This window comes from Mobula hypostoma, chromosome 12 (genome assembly GCF_963921235.1).
Source record: "Mobula hypostoma chromosome 12, sMobHyp1.1, whole genome shotgun sequence".
Classification (NCBI taxonomy): Eukaryota; Metazoa; Chordata; class Chondrichthyes; order Myliobatiformes; family Myliobatidae; genus Mobula; species Mobula hypostoma.
Window position 1 is genome coordinate 13,704,540 of NC_086108.1, and position 21,332 is coordinate 13,725,871.

General features: G+C 40.4%; 2 protein-coding genes across 4 annotated transcripts in view; both read right to left on the reverse strand.

The window, feature by feature from the left end:
• Positions 1–719, reverse strand: part of cop1 (COP1 E3 ubiquitin ligase) — a 159,611-nt gene extending 158,892 nt beyond the window's left edge. For both annotated transcript variants that reach the window (XM_063063631.1, XM_063063630.1), the window contains exon 1: positions 474–719. In XM_063063631.1, the coding sequence (XP_062919701.1) occupies positions 474–679 (206 nt within the window). In that variant the 5' untranslated portion in view covers positions 680–719. The remainder of the gene's footprint in view (positions 1–473) is intronic.
• Positions 720–13,044: 12,325 nt separating this feature from the next.
• The window catches only part of LOC134354619 (vesicle-trafficking protein SEC22b), a 46,490-nt gene continuing 38,202 nt past the window's right edge, over positions 13,045–21,332 (reverse strand). The window contains exons 5-6 of one of the 2 annotated variants that reach the window (XM_063063632.1): positions 17,806–17,939; positions 13,045–17,422 (exon numbers count right to left, since the gene is read on the reverse strand). In XM_063063632.1, coding sequence (XP_062919702.1) covers positions 17,390–17,422; positions 17,806–17,939 — 167 coding nt within the window. In that variant the 3' untranslated portion in view covers positions 13,045–17,389. Of the gene's footprint in view, positions 17,940–21,332 lie in introns of both variants that reach the window. The other variant, XM_063063633.1, reaches the window with a different exon arrangement.

Below are 21,332 nucleotides of genomic sequence, written 5' to 3' on the forward strand. Positions count from 1 at the left end.
ATCACTGCATCTCCTCAGCAGCATTTGCTGTCCAAACTTGCCCAGGTGTCTGGTCAACACAAACCCTCTTCCTGCTCATCCACTGCACCGGGAACTAGACAGTGATTACCAAACATGATCCACAGTGAGGCCGGGGATGCTCCGCTAAGCCGCCAGCAGACAACCCTTAGTGTCCGAGGCGTGGGCAGACAAGAGACGGAGCTGCTCTTACATACCGGCTCGGATCTTCCTCCTTCCCCTTAGTCGTCGCTGCGGGGTGAGGCTGACTCCCAAGCCGGGGAGTCTCATGCGGCCCGTAAGTAGGTGTGGGGCTGATACCGCAACCCGAAGTCTAATGCCAAGGGCCGGGGCAACAAGCCAGGCTCGAGTCGCCCAGTGCCGGAGAGGAGTCTTGTCTCCTCACACTCGCCCCCCACTCCTCCCCCTCCCTCTCTCCCCAATTAGTCCCCATCCCCATGCCCTCCACGCCTCACCACACGAAGTCGCTGTTCTTGTCCTCGTACGAGTTCACTAGGCCATTGAGGAGCGGCCGCTTCTTGCTGCCAGAAGCAGGCGTCTTGCCGGGCCCGCGGCTGCTGCCCGGGGCGGGGGCCGAGCCGGGAGCAGAGGCGCCGCCCACCGAGCCAGGCCCAGTACCGGTCCCGGGCTGTGGGCTCGAGCTGTGGCGGTTACTCGCCATGTCCGCGCTCGGCACAGCACAACACCGCCAACCGCCGGAAGGTGAGTGCACGGCATCCTGGGAGTCGTAGTCCATGTCCGGAAGTGGTGAAGCAGGAAGGGCAGGAGATGGAGGTGGGAGGGAATGTATGGGCTCGGTGGTGCCTGCTGTGGGCAGGACTTACCAGGAGCGGTCCTGGCCAGTGTAGAACGAGAACTGGGCGAAGAATGCAGCGTTATATGGGCGGGGCAAGATAAATGTAGGTGGGGGTTAGGTCTGTGCCCCCAGATTTGCTGCAGAGGTACGACTATTTCCAATAACCACAAAAAAATGGAAAGAGCAGGAGCTCTTACTGAATCTTCTGGGGTGAGGGCGGAGGCGCTGTCCGTGCAGGACAGTAGGATCTTAGCACCTCTGGCTTTTCTGGTGTCCTCTCGGCCTTAATAACTCACCTCGGGAGAACGAGATGTGGACGTCGAGTCACTTCGAGCGATGCCGTTGCCAATGATTCTGCCTCATCTTTGCCACTTACAAGCGAGCATCTATTAGAATCAGGCTTATTATCACTGACGTACGTCGTGAAATGTGTGGTTTTGCGGTAGCGGTGCAATACATAAAATGATCAATACATAGTGCAAAAAGAGAGCAAAATGAGGTAGCGTTCGTAGATCATTCAGAGATCTAATGGCGGAAAGAGAGAAGCTGTTCCTAAAACATTGTGTGCGCGTCTTCGGAGTCGTGTACTGTACTTCCTTCTTGATGATAGTAATAAGAGGGCATAACTTGGCAGATGGGGGTCGCTAAAAATGGATGCTTCCGTTTTGAGGCACCGCCCTTTGAAGGTGTCCTTGATGGAGGGAGGCGAATGCCCAAGGTAAAGCTAGATGAAACCCCCTGAAGCTTTTTTTCTTATTATGTAGCAGCTTCCATACTTGACAGTGATACAATAAATCAGAATACCCTCCCCAGTACATCTGTACGTATTTTCTAGTTATTGGTGACATAAGACATGGGAGCAGATTTGGGCCATTCAATCATGGCTAATGCTTCTTTACCCCTCCTCAGCCCCACTCCCCAGCCTTCTCCCCATAACCTTTGATGCCATAACCAATCAAGAACCTATCAAACTCTGCCTTAAATACACCCAACGACTGGGCCTCCACAGCTGTCTCTGGTAATAAATTCCACAAATTCACCACCCTCTGGCTAAAGAAATTGCTCAGCATTTTTGTTTTGAATGGACGCCCCTCTATCCTGAGGCAGTGCCCTCTTGTCCTAGACTCTCCCACCATGAGAAACATCCTTTCCACATCTACTCTGTCTAGGCCTTTCAACATTAGAAAGGTTTCAATGAGATCCCCCCTTATTCTTCATCGAGTACAGACCCAGAGCTATCAAATGTTCCTCATATGATAACCATTCTCGGAATCGTCCTTGTGAATCTCCTCTGGACCCTCCCCAATGCCAGCGCATCTTTTCTTAGATGAGGAGCCCAAAACTGTTCACAATACTTAAGTGTGAAGAACACAACAGTGTTCATTGAGGAGTTAGCAATGGTAAGGGTGAGCAGCTTCAAGCTGAGTGTCAGCTTCTCAGAAGGTCTATCCTAGGCCCAACAGAAGAATACTTAAGGTGAGGCCTTATAAAGCCTCAGCATCACATCCCTGTTCTTATATGCTAGACCTCTTGAGATGATTGCTAAAATTGCATTTGCCTTCCTCACCACTAACTCTACCTGCAAGTTAACCTTTAGGTTGGTCTGCACAAGGATTCCCAATGTTACATGCCTCAAGGAGATTTTTTCTTTTTTTTTGTATAAGTTGTTAAAATTTTCTTCTTTAAGAGACCAAATTTTTTTTTGGAGGGAGGTGTTACATGCCTCAAGGAGATCCGTGTTTTTTTGTGAGAATGATGTAATGGTCTTTTGGAGGTCACCTGATGTAATTTTCCCGCCGATGTGAGGTCATGTGATGACATGTGCACCACGGGTATATAAGGGAAGACCCCAGATGACACAGTTAGTTTTTAGTTTTTAGATTTCCAGCTAGAACGTACTGTGTCTCTGTTTCTGTTGCGTATTTGTTTTTATGACGCAGTTTCATTTTTAAAACGGTTGTACGTTCTGTTGCAAGGTACAATATTACTGGACTGGAAATTTTTGGCTAGATGTGCTGATGTACCTTATTCCAGCAGTAGAAGAGAGAGTGAAGACTTTATCAAAGTACAGGATCCGAAGGATTGAGAGGAGTCGGTATCGTTCGGCAGTTTAACAAAGGATCGACCTTATTGAGTCTTTGTTGAAGGAGTAGTGACCTGCATCAACGATAACTCTTGCCAAAAGAGCAAGGAGTTCATGCGGGATTTGCTCTCTAGAAGAATTTACAGTCAGTTGTATTAAACTGTTTATTTTCGGCATGGTGAATCCTGTGGACAGAACCAGCAGGAAAGTCGCTTCTATGAAGAAATCCTTCTCCAGAGAAGTCTCTCCCAACTGAACGTATAAGTTTGTTGGACTTTCGAATTTACCATTTTAAGAACCATATCTGACTTTACCACTTTAAGAACTGTTTTCACATTTAACGTTTTAAGAACCAGGGCCGAGTGACTATTTGTTGAACGGCTGCATAACGGTTAACTTCCAGTTAAGGTTTTTGTTTGTTTTTTTATCGTTTATCCGTGTTTAATAAATGTTTGGTTGTTTTTATATAAACTGTCTCGATTGATATTCATTGTTGCCAGTTACGTAACATAATCTGTGGGGGCTCGCGGGAGATGTTCCGATTTTGAGTTTAAGTGCTGGTAATTGCCATTTTTATTTGGAAAAGGAAACTACTAGTTTTTTTTTGTTTGATTGGTGTATGAGTGGTATTCGGCAACAATGACTATTGATAGGTTTATGGACACGCCTGACGCGGGGTCTTTAGAGAATGCGAGAAAACCTGAGGTATTGAAGATTGCTGGGAGGTTGGATATTAAAGGAATTACAAAGAATTCCACCAAGGCTTTCATACAAAGAAAAATCGCTGAGCATTATATAACTTTGAAACTGTTTGATGAAGAGGTGTTAGATAGGATTCCAATGAGTAATCTGGAAATGCAGTTACATCTTGAACAGTTAAAGTTTGAAAGATTTAAAGCAGAAATGGCTGAAAGAGAGGCTAATAAAATAAGGGAATTTGAAGAAAGAGAAGCTGAAAACCAGAGGAAATTTGAGCTAGAGATGCAGAAATTAAAGTCCAGGAATCAGTCTTCTGGTTCTACGAAACAGTTTATTGCTAGTCGTGTGGTTATTTTGGCTCCTCCATTTAATGAAGCTGAAGTGGACAAATATTTCCAGCATTTCGAAACTGTTGCTCTAAGTTTAAAGTGGCCGAAAGAGCAATGGCCAGTGATGTTACAAAGTGTAATTAAAGGCAAGGCACAACAAGTTTATACAGCTTTAAATGCTGATCAAGCACTGGATTATGATATTGTTAAGCAGCATATTTTAAAGGCATATGAGATGGTTCCGGAAGCATATAGAGAAAGATTCAGAAATTTGAAGAAATCTGTGGAAAAAACTTATGTGGAATTTGTCTATGAGAAGTCTGTTTTGAGAGATGGGTTTCCTCTAAAAATGTGAATGGGGGGTATAATAAATTAAAAGAGTTGATTTTGCAGGAGGAATTTAAAAGAAGCATTACTGTTGAAGTGAGAACATACTTAAATGAACGGGACACTGCTACATTGCAGGAGGTTGCTAAATTAGCTGATGAGTATATTTAATTCATAAGAATAAATTTTCTCCAGGTAAAACTTTTAAAAGGAAAAATAGCACAAAGAGTCAAGGTAAACCAGAAATTAGACCTGAAGTTAGTGAGAAAAGTAAGGATGAAGGGAGACATGTGAAGGAAAGACATTTTGGTATTAATTGTAATTATTGTAAGAAACCTGGACATGTAGTAGCTAATTGCTTTCGATTGAAAAGGAAAGAGAAAGAAGTGGCCCCAGATGCTTGTGTGCAGCATATTGAAAAACCTGTAAAGCCACAGGGTTCAGAAAATATTAATGAAGATGTGTCAGAGTCTGACCAAGTTAAGAGGGGAGATGAAATTTTATAACAGAAGGATTTGCATCCTTGAAAGAAGGATCCAATTCAGTACCAATAAGGATACTTAGAGATACTGGAGCTTCTCAATCACTAATATTAGACAGTGCGCTAGTTTAGTGATGAATCTGACATTGCTGAGGTAAATTATATAAGAGGAGTTGGGAGTGCCCTTATGCCAGTACATTTACATAGAGTAAATTTAAGGTCAGGATTAGTTATAGGGGTTGTTAAAGTAGGACTACAATCCAGTTTACCTGTGAATGATGTTTCTCTTTTGTTAGGGAGTGATTTAGCAGGTGGACAAGTTTTTCCTGAAGTGCATTTGACAATAATTTCAAATTCTGAGGAACCACAGAGGGATTCTAACACAGATTCTTCCTGTGCTGTAACAAGAGCTATGGCTAAAAATACTGATATACAGGTTGAGGTTGTTACCCATGATTGTTCAAATCAAGATTCAAATTTTGAGGATGTATCAGAAACTTTCTTACCTACACTGTTTGATCAGGATTTTGGTGGTAAATCTGACCAGAAAGATTTGTCTTTATCTCGGAAGGAGATGATAGCAGAGCAGGGTAGAGATCCTGAGATAGTTAAATTGAAAGAACAAGCTCTTCGAGATAGTGAAATTGAAAAAGTACCAGGAGGATATTATTTTGAAAATGGGGTATTAATGAGAAAGTGGAGATCGCCTACAATTCCTGCTAGTGAGGAATGGGAAGTTAATCATCAGGTAGTAGTTCCTAAAATTTACCGAAATGAGATTTTAACTATGGCTCATAGCATTCCTTTGGGTGGTCATTTAGGTGTAAAGAAAACTATGAACAAAGTTTCTAAACATTTTTATTGGCCTAGTTTAAGACAAGATGTGGCGACATTTTGTAGAACGTGTCATACGTGTCAAATTGTGGGTGAACCTAATCAGGTTACTCCAGTGGCCCTACTGCAACCAATTCCAGTATTCAGTGAGCCGTTCTCAAAAATCATTGTAGACTGTGTAGGTCCTTTGCCAAAATCTAAAACTAGACATCAATATTTATTAACCATTATGTGCACAGCGTCTAGGTTTCCAGAGGCAGTACCTCTTAGGAATATAACAGCCAAAACTGTGACAAAGGCTCTTATAAAATTCTTTACTTATTTTGGGTTGCCTAAGGAAATACAATCAGATCAAGGTAGTAATTTTATGTCTGGGTTGTTTCAGCAGATAGTTTATAAACTGGGAGCAAAACAGATTATTTCATCAGCCTATCATCCAGAATCACAAGGAGCCTTGGAGAGATTTCATTCTGCACTAAAAACTATGATTAGGACATAATGTGTGGAAAATGAAAAGGACTGGGATGAACGTATACATTTACTACTTTTTGCAGTACGAGAGGCAGTACAGGAATCGTTAGGTTTTAGTCCTTTCGAACTTGTGTCTGAGCATAGAGTTCGAGGACCTTTGGCCTTGTTGAATGAACAGTGGATTAATAAAGAAGTACACACTAATTTGCTGGATTATGTTTTAGATTTTAAAGAAAGATTGTATAGAGCTTGTAGCTTGGCCAAGGAAATTTTAAAGTTAGCTCAAGAGAAGATGAAGACTTGGTATGATAAGGAAGGTAGGATAAGGTCATTTAAACCTGGAGATAAGGTATTGGTTCTTTTCCCAGTGCAAACGAACCCATTACAAGTCAAATTTCATGGTCCTTTTGAGATTAAATCTAAAGGAAATGATGTAGATTACGTGGTAAACACCCCAGATCGGAGAAAGACAACACAGCAAATATGATAAAACCGTATTATGAAAGAGAAGCTGCTACTATGACTGTTGTGATTAATAATGAGTCTGATCTTGATAAAAACTTAATGGAGGATTCATCTGAAACTCAGTTTAGACCCAACATTATTTCAACCAGGTTACCAAATTCAAAAATTCTAGAAGATATTGATGAAAAATTAGTTCATTTACAGCCAGAGCAGAGAGAGCAGATGAAACAGTTAATTTTTAAATATAGAGATTTATTTCCAGACGTCCCTAGAAGAACCACCGTAGCTACGCATGATGTAGATGCAAAACCCATGAAACAACATCCCTATCAAATGAACAGGGAAAAATGTGAACTTGCTGAACAAGAAATTAAGTGTATGTTAGAGAATGATGTTATTAGACATTCTAATTCGAATTGGAGTTCACCGTGTGTTATGGTGCCTAAGCCAGACCATGGTATTAGATTTTGTACGGATTACAGAAAGGTGAATGCTGTGACAAAGACCGATGCATAGCCAATGCCTAGGGTAGATGATTGTGTGGATAAAGTTGGACAGGCCAAATTCCTTACAAAAATTGATTTGTTAGAAGGTTATTGGTGTGTTCCATTGACAGATTCCATTTCAGCATTTGTAACCCCATCTGGGTTATATAAATATAATGTTCTTTCATTTGGGATGAAGAATGCACCAGGTACTTTTCAGAGGATGATTAATAGTGTGATTCACGGATTAAAAGATACAGATGCCTATATTGATGATTTAGTTACAGGAAATAATACGTGGAAAGCGCATATTACTGCGGTGGAGAAACTATTTGAGAGACTTTCAAAAGCTAACTTAACTATTAACTTAGCTAAAAGTGAATTTGGTCATGCCACAGTGACTTACCTTGGTTATATTGTGGGTCAGGGAAAATTAGCACCTGTTCAAGCAAAAGTTCAGGCAATTTTAGAAGTACCCACTCCAACTGGTAGAAAAACTCTCAGAAGATTCTTGGGTGTGGTAGGATATTACAGAAAATTTTGTAAGGATTTTGCGAACATTGCTCTTCCATTAACTAATCTCTTGAAGAAAACTAAAAAGTTTGTTTGGACAGAGTCTTGTCAGGAGGCATTTGGTAAATTGAAAACTATAATATGTAGTCAACCTGTACTTAAATCTCCTGACTTTGAAAAACCATCTTCATTAGCTGTAGATGCTAGTGATGAAGCTGCAGGAGCAGTGTTACTCAAAGAGATGATGGTGATGAAGTTGATTGTCCGGTAGCTTATTTTTCTAAGAAATTTAATGCCCATCAAAGAGATTATTTAACAATAGAAAAAGAATTGTTATCTCTTGTTTTAGCTTTACAACCTTTTGAAGTGTATGTTGGTACTACTCATAAACCATTCACAGTTTATACCGATTACAATCCGTTAGTGTTTTTGAGTAAGATGAAAAACAAAAATAGAAGATTATTAAATTGGAGTTTAATTTTACAGGAGTACAATATTTTGATCACTCATATTAAGGGTAAAGATAATGTGATCGCTGATTGTTTATCTAGATGTTAAATGTACAATGAAAATTTGTTTTTTATGGAGTGGTATTTTAACATTTGTAACACTCCTACTGTATATTAGTTTGTAAAGTGTTGAAAGGTGAGACTGTATATATTGTGTATGTTGTAAATTTTATACCTTTGTATTTTTTTCTCTTTTTTTTGTATAAATTGTTAAAAATTTGTTCTTTAAGATACCAAATTTTTTTGGAAGGAGGTGTTACATACCTCAAGGAGATCTGTGATTTTTTTTGTGAGAATGATGTAATGGTCTTTTGGAGGTCACCTGATGTAATTTTCCTGCCGATGTGAGGTCACGTGATGACATGTGCACCACGGGTATATAAGGGAAGACCCCAGATGACGCAGTAAGTTTTTAGTTTTTAGATTTCCAGCTAGAAAGTACTGCGTCTCTGATTTGGTTGCGTATTTGTTTTTATGACGCAGTTTCGTTTTTAAAATGGTTGTTACGTTCTGTTGCAAAGTACAATATTACTGGACTGGAAATTTTTGGCTAGGTGTACTGATGTACCTTATTCCAGCAGTAGAAGGGAGAGTGAAGACTTTATCAAAGTACAGGACCCGAAGGATTGAGAGGAGTCGGTGTCGTTTGGCAGTTTAACAAAGGATCGACCTTATTGAGTCTTTGTTAAAGGAGTAGTGACCTGCATCGACGATAACTCTTGCTAAAAGAGCAAGGAGTTCATGCAGGATTTGCTTTCTAGAAGAATTTAAGGTCAGTTGTATTAAACTGTTTATTTTCGGCATGGTGAATCCTGTGGACAGAACCAGCAGGAAAGTCGCATCTATGAAGAAATCCTTCTCCAGAGAAGTCTCTCCCAATTGAACGTATAAATCTGTTGGACTTTCGAATTTACCATTTTAAGAACTATATCTGACGTTACCGCTTTAAGAACTGTTTTCGCATTTAACGTTTAAGAACCAGTGCCGAGTGACTATTTGTTGAACGGCTGCATAACAGTTAACTTCCAGTTAAGGTTTTCGTTTGTTTTTTTATCGTTTATCCGTGTTTAATAAATGTTTGTTTGTTTTTATATAACCAGTCTCAACTGATATTCATTACGTAACACCAAGCCCCTTTGTATCTCAGTCTTCTGAGATTTTCTCCCTGTTTAGAAAACAGTCTGCACATTTATTTCTACTGCCAAAGTGCATGACCATGCATTTTCCAACATTGTATTTCAATTACCACTCTCTTGCCCAATCTACTAAACTAAGTCCTTCTGCAGCCTACCTGTTTCATCAACACTACCTGCCCCTCCACTATCTTCATATTATCTGCAAACTTGGCAACAAAGCCATCAATTTCATCATCTAAATCATTGATATACAGCATAAAAAGAAGTGGTCCCAACACCAACCCCAGCAGAACACCACTAGTCACTGACAGCCAACCAGGAAAGGAACCTTTTGTTCCCACTGGCTGCCTCCTATCAATTAGCCAATGTTCTAACCATGCCAGTAACTTTCCTGTAATGCCATGGGCTCTTAACTTGGTAAGCAGCCTCATGTATGTCACTTTGTCAAAGGCCTTCTGAAAGTCCAAATATACAACATCCACTGCATCCCCTCATCCATACCACATTTCTTCAAACTCCTAAAGAAATATAACCACAAGTCATGCCTTCTTCATAATTGCATCAATATGTTGGGCCTAGGATAGAACTTCTGAGAAGTTGACACTCAACTTGAAGCTGCTCACCCTTACCATTGCTAACTCCTCAATGAATACTGTTGTGTGTACTCCTTCCTAACAAGAGAAATCAGGTAGACTCTCGCCTCCAGTCCCAACACCTTACCTTTCCAGTCTATCTGGGCTGATATTTAAATTGTCCAAAAAAGTAGAACATGCCTCGCATTAGGACCCAGGCCCTGACGCAGCAAACACCCTGGGCCTAGACCACGCCATCCAGCCCGAAGCTGTCCTTGACCTCTCTGAATCAGCTCTATGCTGAGAGCAATCCAACCTTGCACCTGGATTAATTAGGCGGGCATCTAAACTCCTCTGCCTGGATAACTTCTCTCTGAATTGCTCGCTCCAACTCCATCTGTGTCGATTTTGCAATGCAGAAGCACGGCTCATCCCTCAAATTCGCTCACCTCTTCATTATTTGTGGTGATAGTTTACCAAAATTCACTTCAGAAAATGTCACTAGTAATGTTTTTAGTTGAATCTCTTACCTTTCGAGATACCAGTACGCTGTTGCTCACCTTTAGTAGCACCATTTTAAACCAGAGGTTTTCCATGATTCTATTATCTATTACCTTTGTACACTTCTGTCAAATCTCCCCTCATTTTCATACACTCCAGGGAATCTTAAGCAACACACACCAAATAGTAGTGGAACTCAGCTGAAACATTTATAGAGGGAAATGAAGAGTCAACATTTGGGCCAAGACTTATCATCACAACAGGACGATCAAGACCTTAAACCCACTAAGTTATGGTCTTCTGACAGCAGTAATTTCCATCTTCTTGAGACATGGATAATGTCTGGCAAGAATCTCAAGTCATTAGGTATCGTGCTCCATTGTTTGTCATCTATATTTAAAAAAAAAATTTGCAATATACTGTGCTGCTGTAAAATACAAATTTTCATGGTATTTATATATTGCAAATGTATACCCATGACAGTAAACTTCAACTTGATCATGAGGCAGTGATAAGATCACGGTCTTTTCCACATGGTGTACGAATCTAAAATAAAGAGACAGGTTTAAAGGCAAAAGGGGAAGATTTCTCACATAGTGCTGAGAATGTGGTAAAGGTGACTAAAATTACAATATTTAAAAGATATTTGGATAGGTACATTGATTGGAAAGGCTTAGAGGAATGTGGGTTAAATGCAGGCAAATGGGACGAGCTTAGGTAGTCAACTTTGTCGGCAAAGACAAATTACGCTGCAGAGCCCGTTTCCATGCTGTATGTCTGTAAATCCACTGAGAGAATCCTGTAAGGGAATGGACATCAGCGTCCTCTCCCAGGCCCAATATTTCCACCATTAATGCCTCTAGTTACACTAATTTAGCAATTTTGGTCAGACCACATGGCCCATAGCACTCTCCTGAAACAGATTTAATATTTTCACTCTGTCCATACATTAAGGATAAGAATCAAGGAGGTTACCTTAAATCCTTTAAGAAAATGATCCTTTAGAATGGACTGGTGTTCAGCTCACTGCGCAGTGAGGTTTACTCGTCTCTGCACTGAACTGAGGCCGTGGCCGGTAACGAACAGGCCCCTGGTCCGGCTGCAGTGATGACTGGTTGCGTAGCTGTGAACTCACTTTTGTGAACTTCAGTTCTGAATGTTATTTGTTTATTTTTTATTGTTTGCATCATTTCTTTTTTTGCACCTCGAGTGGTGGTCTTTTTTAAATGGGTTTTACGGAATTTCTTTGTTTTGTGGCTGCCTCTAAGGAAATGAATCTCAAGCTTGTATATAGTATATGTACAAATGGTATAATAATTGTACTTTGAACTTTTGGACTTCGAAATCCCACTGACTACTGTGAATCTCTGATTCATGAGAAGCAGCATTCAAGATGATATGGAGAAAATCATCCATATGTTGGGAATATACAGAAACCTCAAGGTGGAAGGAGTTCACTGCCTCACAAACTATCCACCAGGCACCTCCTGTTTAAACATTGTGATTGTACCCACCTCCACTACTTCCTCTGGGAACCGTGTAAAAATATTTGCTCCTCAGGTTCTTACTAAATCTTCCACCTCTAACTTTAAAACTATATCCTCTCATCTTCAGTTCCCCAACCCTGGAAAAAAAGGACTGCTCACCATATTTATGCCCCACATTATTTTGTATACTTCTACGTCTCAATTTCCTGTGCTTTTGTCTAACCTTTCCCGATAACTCGGTCCCTTAAGTCCTGACAAGCTGATAACAAGCTGGCCAAAACTGAATGCAATACTACAAGCGTAGCTTCATGAACATCTTGTACAACATCACAATTATAACCACAACATCACCTCCTAACTTATATATTTAATGCCTAATGCCAAAAGCCTGTACTCCAAGGTCCCTCGGTCTGCAACAGTACCCGGGACCCTTCTGTTCAATGTTATAGTCTACTCTACCTTGATTTATCTTTCTAAAAATGTAACACTTAATTTGAATTAAGTTCCATTTGCCATTCTGCAGCCCACCTACCCAGCTAATTAAGATCTAACTGCATTTCCTGATAATCCTCTTCACTGTCAATACCACATATTAGTGCCAACTGAAAATTCACTGTTTCCATTTATTTTAATACAAATCATTAATACACAACAGGCCCAGCAATGACCCCCGGGTATACTAGAAGTCACATACCTCTAATTTGACTTAAAAAAAAATTCTTCCACCATCATACTCTGTTTCCTACCATCCACCCAATTTTATATCCAGTTTGCCAGCTCTCCTTGGATGATATGCAATCTAACCTTCCAGAACAGCCTATCAGGCGGAACCTTATCAATAGCCACACTGAAATCCATATATATCTATTACCCTCCCCTCATCAACCTTCCATGCCATCTCAAAACACTCAATCAAATTCATAAGACAAGATAAGCCTAAATTCCACCCTGCCTTTCCAAATTTAAGTACATCTTATCCCTCAGAATGCTTTCCAACATTTTACCTAACACAACTGTTAGGCTGACAGCTCTATAATTACCTGGTCTATCTTTACAGCTCTTCTTAAATAATGGCACAATACTTGCTATTCTCCAGTCTTCTGGCACCTCACCAGATGAGAGGGAATTTGCAAATACCTCGGTAGGTCTCCTGCTGTTTCTTCCCTAGCTTCCCGTAATCTTGTCTAGCTTTATACATCATAACACATGGAACTCTCTTCTATGGTAACATGTAGTGCTCCCAAAGCATCACCATTAACTCTGCCAGGTTCCCAAGTCTTCACATCTTTCTCCATGGTAAAAAAAAAGAGAGATTAGATTAGGTTATGAGGACACTCAGTCCTTGTTTATTGTCATTTAGAAATGCATGCATTAAATGATACAATATTCCTCCAGAATGATATCACATAAAAAAAGGACAAACCAAAGACTAACACTGACAAGACCACATAATTATAACATATGGTTACAGCAGTGCAAAGCAATACCATAATTTGATAAAGAGCAGACCATGGGCATGGTGAAAAAAAGTCTCAAAGTTCCAATCGACTCCCGATAGCAGGCGGCAAAAGGGAGAAACTCTTCCTACCGTAAACCTCCAGGTGCCGACAACTGCCTATGCATTGGAAGCACCCGACCACAGCCGACTCTGAGAAATAATACTGAGAACTCTGCCATCTCCAGTTGCTCCAGGATTTCCAAATTGGTCTTTGAGGGACCCTATTCTCTCCCTAATCATTTTATCACCTTAATATACTTTAATATCCTTGGAATTCTCTGCTAAAGCCATGTCATGCCCCCTTTGGCCTAATTTCCTTCTCGGGTGTATTCTGACATCCTCTATGCCTCCAGTGATTGATCCCAGCCATCCATTTCTAAACCTAAGCCTCCTTTTTCTTGACAGGAGTTACAAAATCTATTGGCATCCAGGGTTCCCAGCAGTTTTGCCTTTTATGTAGTCCTTGAATTATTGCTATCTCACTTAAAAGCCTCACATTTATCAGAGGTCCCTTTGCCTGCAAACTTTGCAAGCTCCTATCCAATGCTGTCAAAATTTACCTTGTCCCAATTCAGAATTTGAATCTGCAGACCAGTTCTGTGCCTTTCCATAACCATTTATAAAATCATGGAACTATGGACGCTGGATGTCAAATGCTCCACTACTTTGGCCTCAGTCACTTGACCTTCTTTCTTCCCCAGCAGTACATTTAACTTTGCTCCGTCCGTGGAACCTTCTGCCTTCTGCCTGAGGAAATTTCCCTGAACACACTGAACAAGTTCTATTCCAGATAGACCTTTAATACAATGACACTATTATAGAAGTTAAAATCTCACAATGATAAACCTATTCTTCTCACAACTCTACCCAATTTCCCTGCACATTCATTCCTCTAATTCCCAAGGACTACTTGGGGAAAGAGGGGTGAAAAAGGTGATCATTTTTCAGTCCCATCCATAAACCCTCACCAGATAATCTTTCAGTAACATCATCTTTAACTACTGTCATGATGTTTCTCTTCTTCAAAAATAAATCTCCCTTGTTTCCTCCATTTTGTCAAAAGCACCTGTGTCCCATAACATTAAACTACACCCGCCCTTCCATCAGCCATATCTCCAATAATAGCTCTAAAACCCTAGTCAAATACCTATCCATTTCCTAAATTCATCCATCTTTCCTACCAGACCTCTTGCACTGAAGTACATTCAATTTAATCCCAACTTTACCATGCTCTTTCCCGTCCTGCCAGCTCAATTTGCTTTTGCTCCTTTTTCTATCACTATCCTGCCTGTCAATTATCTCATTTAAACCCTTCCTAGTGGTACAAGAAAATCCGCTCATTAGGATATTTGTCTCCCTTCTGTTTAGGTGTAACCCATTCCTCTCATACAGGTCAACCCTGCCCAAAATGAAATCCCAATGGCCCAAAAATACGAATTCCTGCCCTTTGCGCAAATTCTTCAGCTGTCTTGTGAGGGTAAAAATTCCTTCCCTCAGAATCCCATGGTATAGGGTGCAATCTGGATCTTACCTCCCTGGAGGTATTGCTTCTTAACTTCTTCCCTAACACCCTATATTCATTCCACAGGACCTCATCCTTATTTCTACTCAAGTCATTTGTGCCAATTTGCACAATAATTTACGGTAGCACACTCTCCTCTTTGAGAATGTGCTGCAATAATATTCAAACAGAACACTTGTTTTTGAGAATGGCCATAGGAGAATCCTGCACTCTCTGTCTACTTGCTCTTCCTAGTGGTCACCCAACTACTTCCAGCCTGAACTTCAACAGTAACCACTTTATAACTTTATAACCATATAACAATTACAGCACGGACACAGGCCATCTCGGCCCTTCTAGTTCGTGCCGAACTCTTACTCTCACCTAGTCCCACTGACTTACACTCAGCCCATAACTCTCCATTCCTTTCCTGTCCATACATCTATCCAATTTAACTTTAAACAACAACATCGAACCTGCCTCAACCACTTCTGCTGGAAGCTCATTCCACACAGCTACCACTCTCTGAGTAAATAAGTTCCCCCTCATGTTACCCCTAAACTTTTGTCCTTTAACTCTCAACTCTTGTCCTCTTGTTTGAATCTTTCCCACCCTCAATAGAAAAAGCCTATCCACATCAACTCTATCAATCCCCCTCATAATTTTAAACACCTCTATCAAGTCCCCCCTCTACCTTCTACGCTCCAAAGAATAAAGACCTAACTTGTTCAACCTTTCTCTGTAACTTAGGAGATGAAACCCAGGCAACATTTTAGTAAACCTCCTTTGTACTCTCAATTTTATTGACATCTTTCCTATAATTCGGTGACCAGAACTGTACACAATACTCCAGATTTGGCCTTACCAATGCCCTATACAATTTCAACATTACATCCCAACTCCTATACTCAATGCTCTGATTAATAAAGGCCAGCATACCAAAAGCTTTCACCACCACCCTATCCACATGAGATTCCATTTTGAACTTTGCCATCAGATTTCTGAAAGATCAATGAACACTACTTCATATTTGTCGTCTTTTTGTCACTTCTAATAATTTTTGTTTCAAACTGTCCACCTGCTACAAAACAAAAAAAAACTTCACAATACATCAGTGACAAAGACCTGATTCTGAAATCTAACAAAAATTTTCAGCCTTACATCCGCAAGGGCAAGACAAGTTGATACAGGATTCCTTACCAACATATAATGGTTCCACAACCCGCACCCACAGTTTTCTGAAGATGAAGATTGAAACGTGAACTCATCATCTCAGTAATGGCAAAGCAGAAGATGTTTGCTGACAAGACTTCTAAAGCAGGTTTCCCAACACAACCCCATTTCCCGCAGCTTCCAGCTGAGAGACTAGGGTAGCAGTAGGTACAAGCAGTGCAGAGAGACTTAGAGCTTTATGATACGACTTCCTGCAATAGTCTCCTTATTGACTGAGGAAAATACTTGTTCAGTTATTATGGTGATGAGCATATGAAAACAAATCTTGAAATTGATGACTGTTCAAAAACAGGCTCCCTTCAGTGTTAGAAAAACTTCAAAGCAAGTTCGGAAATGCAATGCCTTAGAAGTCTCAGAAGTCAAAGACATTGACACACAGAATGCAGGAGGAACTCAGCAGGCCAAGCAGCCTCTATAGAAAAAAAGTAAATGACTATTTACACTTTTCTATTGATGCTGCCTGGCTTGCTGACTTCCTCCGGTACTTTGTGCATGTTGCTTGGGTTTCCAGCATCTGCAGATTTTCTTGTGTTTATTGACACATGAAGATGTGCATTGTCTGCCTTAATTCAAATATACTGTTTTTATTTATTGTGTGTGTGTTTTGAATTGGTGAATTAGCTGCATCAAACAGAGTCAGAGCACAGAAAAAGGCCCTTTGGCCCATCATGTCCAGACCAGCCATCAAGTACACACCTGTGTCTATATTTTGGCATTTCAATGTTGATCTGAAAGGTTCTTGTGAGAGAAACTCCCTTGGGCAGCAAGTTCCAAGTTATTTTCAACCTCTGAGTGAAAAAAACTGTCAGGTCTCCCCTACATTTACTCCATCTTACTTTAGACCTTTGCTATCTAACCACAGACCCCTTCGCTGAGGGGTCAGGTTTCTCACGACCTATCCTTACAATTCTGTACACCTGAATCAGCTTTTTCCTCCCCAAGTAAAACCCCCAACCTATCGAGTCTCTCCTTGAAACAAAAATACCCCATCCCCAGTGAGTGCCCCCTGCACCTCTACAGTGCAATCACATCTTTCTTTCACTCTTTATTTCTCTCTCCGAAGCTCAGAAAATATGAAAAAAACACCTTTTCAGATGTGTTCTGTGTCTGATCATCATCTTGGGTTTTGTCAGCAGTGACATACATAAAAGCAATAAATTGAAACTGCTGATACCTCGTATGTTTAAATCAGGCAGTTGTTCTCTTTGTAACAACTGATGTGTATACCTACTATATAAAGACACCAATACAGAAGGTACAGTAATGATCTCCAAGTTCCTTGATTAGGTTGTAGAGAAAACACAGATGAGAAAGATCTCCCAGCATCTTCTAACAAACATTTAAAACCAATGTATGTCCTTGTAATTGATAAAGCCATTTTGATGGTATGTGATTTTATTCAATGTACGAGTGAGATCAATTTCTACACAGTTACAGCACAATGTTATCTTTCACTCAGCCCCGTTGCTCCGATCCACACCGGCCTGTGGACAGACAGATTTCAGAAGGTCATTCTCTCTGTGGATGATTTTGCTACTGCATTTTTCAAAATTTCCAATCTTAAAATGATTCAGAAAACAAAATTAACATTTATTATTCGTCTTCAGATGTTAGAATGCACATTCCAAAGGGCTTCTTCAGTTCAACATCTGTCATTGGTAAATGTAGTTTAATCGTGCCAAATACTAAAGGCCTATCATATCATAGTAATTACAACATAAAGACAGACCAATATCCAGAATAACTGGCAATAAATTGCAGGCCTCAGAGAAAGTGCATTCCAGGAACTCTCAGAATTTGGTGCAATGAGCACAGATCACTCACGCCACATTACATTCAGTCAATTTTAGAGCCACCAGAATCGTACATAAACTATTAGCATTACTGCAAAAACGGCGACGGCTGCCAGCTTAGCATATGTCGAACGCATGTTCAAGTACTTGGCATCTTGTCGGTACTTCTTCGACAAGCTAGAAAGACCGCTGGCCTTACTGTCCAAAGCTGTAAAAACATAGAATGAAAAAGAATTATTCCAAATGTAGAAGCTGGATAGTAGCAACTGGGACTGGTGGGTTGAGGGTGAAGCAAATACCTGAACCATCAATTCTACAACTCAGACCCCAAGACCGTCCATAGGCATCCGTTAGTCTCATGAGACCATGGATTTGCGCCTTGGAAGGTTTCCAGGGCTCAGGCCTGGGTAAGGTTGTATGGAAGACCGGCAGTTGCCCATGCTGCAAGTCTCCCCTCTCCATGTCACCGATGTTGTCCAAGGGAAGGGCACTAGGGCCGATACAGTTTGGCACCGGTGTCGTCGCAGAGCAATGTGTGGTTAAGTGCCTTGCTCAAGGACACAACACGCTGCCTCAGCTGAGGCTCGAACTAGCGACCTTCAGATCACTAGACCAATGCCTTAACCACTTGGCCACGTGCCAACACAAGGCCATCCAATGGTGTAAAAAGGCTGTGTATGGTTTTATCAATTCTACCTTGAAATCTAATCTACAGCAATATACTTGTAAGCTCAACTTTCCTATGCTTGCTTGTAGCTTTATATAATAACCTATATACATAAAACTGTTCAGCAACTTCCCCAGTAATTATAGTACTGTTGCTTCTCTATTTTCCTAGAAACTTTTAATTTTCAGGAACAGATGTCATGCTACTTGTATCTGGTTGTTTTATAAGTTAATTATTATCACTGCAATTTTCGTTATCTCTAGTTTGAGTATGAGATGACCATGACTGCTCTTTTCTTTGTTTTCTTGGCTTCTCTTTTTTGTGTGTTTTCCACTCTGTAACCTTCAATAAAGCATTCATAAGCAATCAGTTTTATGCCTCATTCTTGACTTCCGAAGAACTTTGTATCACAAAACCATTAGGATTCAACAACATGTACTTCCTCTTTATGTTAGAGCTCCCAAAGCCCAGCACCTCACACTTGTCTGCATTAAACTCCATCTTCCATCACAATTAATGAAACAAAGACAGTTTGAGCAAAGATAGTAAGCAACAAAGGTCAAGAAAAAATGCCGTATAGATTTAACTGAGGAACAAAAAAGTCAGACCGAAGGTCAATGACTTGAAAATTAAATTCTTCAAATATTGCCTGATCTGCAGAGTGTTTCCAGCACTTCCTGTTTTGAAAAAAAAGTGGCACATTGTCTAAGTTCAAGGGAGGCACAAGAGTGTGTAATATTATGAGAGGTGCACAATAATAAATTTCAGCTACTTTAACAATAAATGGAAAAGGTACAAGAATGTAGGACCAGAATTGTTTGTAAAAGAAAACGTAAGCTGAAAGTAATAAAATAGTTGTGGTAAAAGCTAGCATTGGTCCACAAGTTAAAATCCTACATTGGAGCTAGACTAATTTTAATGGCATTAAATGAGAATTTGCAAAGGTTGATTGGCAGAGGCTGTTAGTAGCTACAGGGACATCTGGCAATGGGAGGAGGGGGTGGAGGGCTTTTATATGTCAGGCAAGGAGAGTTCAGAACTTACATGTTCCTGTCATAGAGTGCAGGACAAGGGTGGCAGGAATAAGAAAACCGTGGCTACCTGGGAATATTGAGGCTCTGGTCAGAGACAGGCAGTGGGAATCAAGCAAATCTCTTCAAGAGTATAACAGGTATAGGAACACACTTATAAAGGAAATTAGAAGGGAAAAACGGGACACAAGATATTCCTGACAAATAAGGTAAAGGAGAAGCTTAAGTGTTTCCATTTTTTGTGTGTGAAACCATGAAGCATATATGAAGTGCATGTGCAATCTTTGCTTCTCCCAGGGCAGGCGACAGGGCATAAGTTTAAGGTAAGCGTTGAAAGATTGAAATGGGACTTGAAGCAAACTCTTAAACCAGAGGGAGGTCGGTATATTGAATGAGCTTCCGGAGACAATGGTTGATGCAGGTACAGTAAGAGAATTTAAAAACATTAAATAGATAGGAGGGGTTTAGAAAGATATGGGCAAATAGGTGGGAACTAAAATCAGCATGGATGAGTTGGGCTGAAGAGTCTATTTCCACGTAGTATTACTCTATGACTCTACAACTAAGTAGATTAAGAACAAGTGGGTAATTGCAGAGGGAAAAAGCCTCCCTTAGGAATCAATGTGGCCACCTATATGTACATCCTTGAGAGTTGGGCGAGGTCCTAAATGAGTACTTCTTGTCTGCATTTACCAGGGAGAAGGTCATGGAAGGGAGGGAATTTAGGGAAAAGTACTGTGATGTCCTGAAACAGGTCAATGTGATAAAAGAGAAAGTGTTGGCTGTTTTGAGGCATATAAAAGTAGATAAATCCCAGGTGCTGAAAGAATAGCTTAGGATGTAGGAAGCAAGGGAAGAAATTCCCGCGGCACTGTTCACAGATTTTTTTTAAATCTTCTTTGCCATGGGTGTGGTACTGGAAGGCTGGATGATGGACAATTGGCTTTCATTTAAGAAGGGTGCAAGGACATGCCCAGCCGATAAGCTTAAAATCAGTGATGGAAAAGTTACTGAAGGAGTACTGTATTGAGAGGTAGGATCTACTTGCATTTGAAAAGGACTGATTAGGGATTACCATCATGGCTTTGTGTATTTTTTTTTAAAAAGAGGTTACTGTTAAGGAATAGATATCACACTTCAAGTTTTTTTCTCGTGTCATGACTGATTTCTTACCCATTATTTTATACCTGTGGCTCCTAGTCCTCTGTTCCTTCACCAATAGAAAACAAACTCCCACTATTCACTCCATCCAGACTTCCATCATTTTCTATAATTCTATCTTATCTCCCTCAACGATCTCCAGAGAAACCAGCCCCAACCTCTCCAATCTGTCCTTCTAATTGTAGTCCAACATCCCACAAGCTATTTTAGTAAACTTCCGCCGCACATTTCACACAATGAAGCAACCAGAATTGAAAACAGTACTCCAGCTGTATTTGGACTAAGTGGTTATTTGGAAGTTCAGCACAATCTTCTTGCTTTTATACAAAATGTCTGTGTGGATAGAGCCCAGAACCATGTATGCCTGCATTCTCAATCTTACCCACCATTTTGAATGATTTCTGTGACTATACCGCAAAGTCCCTCTCTTCTTCAACCTCTTTAGAACAGTACCCTTTATTCCAGAATGCTTCTCTTCAGTACTCTTACCACCTTAGATGTTTCAGTATCAAACTTCATCTGCCATTTGTCTGCCCATTCTACCAGTTTACTTTTCTGAAATATTTCGCTATCCTCATACCGTCAAGTTTTGCTTCATCTGCAAATTTAGAAATTGCAGGTGATCCTGATCAAATACATTTTCTTACAATGAACACTTGAATTAAATGTTTGTTTTGAAACAAATGCCTTCATTTAATGTGATCATCAAACTGTTGGGATTTAAAAAATTCAAAGCACATGG